Here is a 4,691-nt window from a genome sequence, read left to right as displayed (position 1 = left end):
CTCCACTCCTCACCCCCATCACACGCGTAGTTCCCAAAGCCCCAGGAGCAGTCAATGAGGACTTGTTGGGACAGCGGGGTCAGCACGCCGGTCTGTGGGGGGACACGGTGTAGGGACATGGACAGGAACCCTCCGACCACCCCAAAGCGTTGGGTCCCCGCTCCCACCTTGAGGAAGAGGGCCCCCTCCATGGCGCCCGTGGTGGCGAAGCTCCAGCAGGACCCACAGACAGCCTGATCCTTCACGGGGGTCACTGCGCCTGGGGACAGCAGGACAACCGATGGGGTGTGAAGGGAAACTGAGGCAGGAGTGAGGGCTCTCCATGCTCCCAGCCAGGCTGGGTCCCTCCTTACCGTACATCCTCCAGTCCAGGCTCTCAGGCAGGATGATTCCAGCGTAGTGCTCAGCAGGGAAGGGCAGCCCATGGTTGGGGTCCCCGCTCCGGCGCCGTCCCCGCATTGCAGCCATCTCCTGGGGCGTGCGGTCAGCCAGGTGGTTCAGCGCCAGCGAGTAGGAGAGCGCGGCACGGTTCTTGGAGTGCACAAACCTGGGGATGGGGAGAGATGCTGTGGGTTCAGGGGAGCCCCTGCGAGCCCCCGGCTCTCCACCCGCCGCCCCATACGCACCGCATGTTGTGGATGAAGGTTCTCTTGCGGTGCTCATGCTCCTCCTCACTGCTGTAGCGCTTCCCAAACCTCTCCTTATAGTGATGGAAGAGGCGGTGGTGGACGTGCTCAGTGTCCGTGGCAGTCCCCACAAACTCCTGCATGGGGTTGGCCACGATGCGGTGCTCGGGGCCGGCTGTGGGCCACTGCTCACACTGCAAACCTATGGGGCACGGAGCGGGGCTGCAGCCTCGGGGCATGGACAGCAGCTCCTGACCCCGCAGCAGGGCGTATGGCACCTGCAGACCATGGGGTGCCCGCCCTATATAGATGCATGCAAGGTGTGCACCCAGTGCCTGCCCTCGGTAGGAGTCTGCATGCAGGGTCTGTGCCTAGTGCCCGCCCTATATAGGGGTCTGCATGCAGGAGCTGCGCCCAGTGCCCGCCCTCTATAGGGGTCTGCATGGGGAATCTGCATCTGCAACCAGAGCTGGAGCATCCCTGCACTGCACCAAAACAGGGTTCCTCAACACTGGGATCACTAGTTATCATTTTCACCTATTTTCCCACCTCCCCTTCTCCTAAACCTGTTGCCCCAAATTAGAGGGCGCATGCAACTTCATTGAAGCACGTTCAAGAGGAGGATGCAGAGCTGCGTTTCATGCAGGCACATCCCCTGTGGGATGGAGGAGGGCTGTGGGCTGTGGGGTGGCTCACCGTGTGGGAGCTGGAAGATGCTGGGGTCGAAGCGGTGCCCGAAGGCGCTGTACTCGATCTCGTATTTGTCATAGTGGGATCCCAGCAGGCTGTTGTAGCCCCGCACCTCATAATGCAGGGGCACAGGGCCGTGCATCGAGCTGCCCACCCGCAGCGTGTAGACGTTCTTCTTATGGCCCCAGTAGGAGACGTTCTGCCATACGGTGCAGGGCTGCCCGTGGAACTGCTCCTCCCGCACCCGCTGGGCACAGAACGTCAGCAACACCTCAGTGCCACCGCGCCCCCAGCTGCGCAGTGCCCTGCAGAATGCCAGGCTTGGACCTGGCCTCGCATTTGCCCCATTCCCAACCACTTCTGCCCCTCTCTGGGAGCTCTTGTGGCACCCACCATGCCCATCGCTGTTCCATCCCCTCCCCTGTCTCACTCCCAGTCACCGTGCCGGGGGCTCACCCTGAAGTGCTCCAGGCTGGGGAAGACGCTCTGTGGGACGATGAGATCCCCGTCCGTGCCGTTGATGCGGAAACATTTGCGGACGTTCAGCTCCGTCTCCGTGGTCTCTGGTGTCACCTTGAAGCTGGCACCAAAAGGCCCCATGGAGCCGAACTGGAAGGTGACCACTTGGCCTGGGGATGGGACAGCGCTGGGTTCCAGCCGTGGCGCTGGCACTGGGGTGGCTCCGTGGGGAGGCCGTGAGCTCTCTGCACCCACCTCCATAATACTCAATGCGGCTCTTCTCCCCTGTGAGGTTGTACCAGGCTTCAAAGGGCTCCCTGATCTCGGCGTAGGGCAGGCTGATGGCTCCTGTGGGCACCCCATGGTGTCACCCCACTGATCCCACACCCACAGCAGCCACTCAGCAGCACCCAGAGGTGCTGGACCCCCCCAGCAGTACCTTCAACATGATAGACATCTCCAAACGTGGGTCTCTCTGGAGGAGCTTCGCTCTCTGCTCCTGGAAGGGAAAAGGAAAGCAATAATTTTTAAAGCCCTTTAAAATGCTGCTTGCCCACCTCTCCAAGGGCAGGGCTGGCAGCTGAGCTGGTCCCTGGCTCAATGCCTGCATAAAACCCCAGGTAGAAGGGGCAGAGCAGGGGAGGTGCAGAGCACGGCTCCCACTTCGCCCATTCGGGGCAGAGGATTCTGAAGCTGGAAAGGGGTCCCCACTCCTCCCTGGCATGGGGACAAGGCAGAGCTCAGCACCACTTGAGGGACATCTCCCCGTGAAGAGGGCACAGTCATCACCCCTTCCCCTCCCGCCGCTCACATTGAGCACTCACCCAGTAGCACTGCAGCCCTAAGCACCAGCAACCACCCCCAGCCCCCCATCCTGCACCCACCCACCCCCACCCACTGCCCTGCTTAAATAGGAGCACTGGGTGGGCAGGGAGCTGGCTGCAGCCAACAGGCACAGCCCTCCCAGAGCCAGGATGGGACCATGGGAGGGGGGGGGGGGGGTGGCTTTGGGTTGCCCCACCACGAGCACCCAGGGATTGGGGGGGCTGGGGGGATCTCTGTGCTCCCTCCCAAGGCTCTGCTGCCTGCAGCTTGCAGCAGCACTTACAGCAGTGCAGGAGCTGCAGGTGAACCTCATCAGCTGCGCCAGGAGAGCAAGAAAGCAAAGTCCCCTCGGGTGCTCCCACCCTCCTGGCAGAATGCCCCCATTGGAGCCATGGGGACTTTGCATTCCCGCATCCCTTTGGATAAGCCAGCAGCACAAACCCAGGGGCTGCAGTTATGGGAGTTAACTGAAAAAAAAAAAAGAAAAAAAAAAGGAGGAAAATATAGATCACATCTCAGGAGCTACATGGACAAGGAGAGCAGCGCTGTCCCTGCAGTGGTGGCCTTCACCCCTCCTGCCTGCAGCACATCCAGCTGGAGCCCTGCCCAAGGTGATGGCGAACCCCAAACAAGGCAGATAGGAGCTGGGTGCTGGAGAGCTGCTGGGGACACGTGTGGGTGGTGCCCTCCGTGCTGCAGCATTCCCCACATGCCCCAGTCCTATAGGAGCACAGGCTCTGCCTTTGCACACCCATGAGCAATGTCTGAGGGTACAGCAGAGACCCCCACAGAGGGGAGCAGCCCCCCAGGGTGTGGAAAACACAGTGCTGCCCCGAGTGCCACCATCTCGCTCTGGCCCCAGCACAGCCCAGGCACTGGGGCAGAGGGTGGCTGCTCCCCCCGTGCATCAAGAATGTCTCTGCTCAGCAGAAATCCTGCAGTTGTTTGTGCTCCACCTCAAGATAGGGCTGCAGGAGCCTCTCCATGGGCAGCTGAGATGCTGCAAATGCCACTGTCCCATCCCCAGGAGGGCCCTGCGGTCCCCCAGGGCTGGAGCAAGGAACTGTGCTGAGCCAGCCAGCCACCAACTGAATCCCTGCCATAGAAACCAAATCGTGTTTTTCCAGGGTCTTTATTGGCAAGCTTATGGCTGCTTTTCCAGCGCCCCACTGTCCTGTCCCACCACGTCCCCATCTTCCTCCACCACGAGGTCTGAAGGTTCCAATCCAGGGATGTGTGCTGGGAGCACCACCAAAGGCTCTGCCCTCAGAGAGGTGTTTTAGGCCAGGATGGGGTAGGTGGCCTCGGTGGCCACACCGCAGTTGTTGTCCTTCATGGCCATGAGGATGTAGCCATCGTTGCCCCAGTAGGTGGACCAGGAGTTCTTGATGAGCCAGTAGGTCTCTCCCTGCAGCACGCCATAGCCCACAGCCAGCACTGCGTGGTCCAGCTGTCCTGGCTTGTTTGCTGCAGGGACAAAAAGGGAAATGGTCTTGTGGGGAGAGCGGTCCTGGAGATGCTTATCATTTGTGTGATCTATGATCGCAGAATTTCTCCTCATATCCCACCTGACCTTCCCATATGGGGCCGCTCACCTCCTCCAGCCCTGCCAAAGCCACTCAACAGCAAGGTGGGGGACCTGGGAGTCTTGGCATCGCCCCCAGAACCCCAATCCCCGCATGCCACCCCACTCACCGCACTTGGGCTCATAGTAGATCCCATTGGAATAGAAGGAGAAGGTCTTGTGCGAGGCATCGATGCTGACAGCCACGGGGCCATGCTTGTAGATGGCGGTTTTGACAGCTGTGATGTTGCCCGAGGTGACGTTGACGTAGCCCGTGATCTTGGCCAGCATCTCAGACTGGTTGTAGTGGCACAAGCCGTTCTGTGGCACCAGTGGGGGCTGCATCATTGGGGGCACCCACGTCCCCTCGCAAGGCTGCCCCTTGCTCTGACACAGGAGCTGATGTGGGGTTGGGGATGTGCCAGCATCCCTGCTTCAGCCCCTCCTGCCCAATGTCCCAGACAGTGCACCCAACCCCCTCGCTCTGCCCTGTCCTTGTCCCCAGGCAGCCCTGCTCCATCCCTGCA

The 4,691-nt window shown here is 61.0% G+C and overlaps 2 protein-coding genes across 2 annotated transcripts; both read right to left on the bottom strand.

Annotated features, from left to right (window-relative positions):
* Nucleotides 1-250: 250 nt before the first annotated feature.
* On the bottom strand, nt 251-2,648 carry LOC122194092 (counting factor associated protein D-like). Its single transcript, XM_042895010.1, has 8 exons — nt 2,600-2,648; nt 2,215-2,274; nt 2,031-2,123; nt 1,773-1,945; nt 1,323-1,563; nt 627-828; nt 334-547; nt 251-259 (listed from the first exon to the last, which is right to left on the bottom strand). The coding sequence occupies exons 1-8, from the start codon at nt 2,646-2,648 to the stop codon at nt 251-253; spliced, it is 1,041 nt and encodes a 346-aa protein (XP_042750944.1).
* A 1,096-nt stretch (nt 2,649-3,744) lies between these two features.
* Nucleotides 3,745-4,512, bottom strand: LOC122194091 (digestive cysteine proteinase 2-like). The gene is made up of 2 exons (XM_042895009.1): nt 4,296-4,512; nt 3,745-4,067 (listed from the first exon to the last, which is right to left on the bottom strand). The coding sequence occupies exons 1-2, from the start codon at nt 4,510-4,512 to the stop codon at nt 3,880-3,882; spliced, it is 405 nt and encodes a 134-aa protein (XP_042750943.1). The 3' UTR covers nt 3,745-3,879.
* Nucleotides 4,513-4,691: the final 179 nt, after the last annotated feature.

The sequence above is a fragment of the Lagopus leucura genome, unplaced genomic scaffold (genome assembly GCF_019238085.1).
Source record: "Lagopus leucura isolate 7727_CA_CO unplaced genomic scaffold, USGS_WTPT01 45244-0_obj-0_obj, whole genome shotgun sequence".
NCBI lineage: Eukaryota > Metazoa > Chordata > Aves > Galliformes > Phasianidae > Lagopus > Lagopus leucura.
Note: the sequence above shows the minus strand (reverse complement) of the source record. Positions and strands in the feature narration are given on the sequence as shown.

What these genes read in the sequence shown, in the direction of transcription:
- LOC122194092 (XM_042895010.1), bottom strand. Translation starts at nt 2,648, where the DNA reads ATGGGGGGCTGGGGGTGGTTGCTGGTGCTTAGGGCTGCAGTGCTACTG. An exon ending in AGATGTCTATCATGTTGAAG is followed by an intron (nt 2,124 to 2,214) that starts GTACTGCTGGGG and finishes GGGTGCCCACAG; the next exon opens with GAGCCATCAGCCTGCCCTAC. An exon ending in ACCTTCATCCACAACATGCG is followed by an intron (nt 548 to 626) that starts GTGCGTATGGGG and finishes CCCCATCCCCAG; the next exon opens with GTTTGTGCACTCCAAGAACC.
- LOC122194091 (XM_042895009.1), bottom strand. Translation starts at nt 4,512, where the DNA reads ATGATGCAGCCCCCACTGGTGCCACAGAACGGCTTGTGCCACTACAAC. An exon ending in CTACTATGAGCCCAAGTGCG is followed by an intron (nt 4,068 to 4,295) that starts GTGAGTGGGGTG and finishes TTGTCCCTGCAG; the next exon opens with CAAACAAGCCAGGACAGCTG.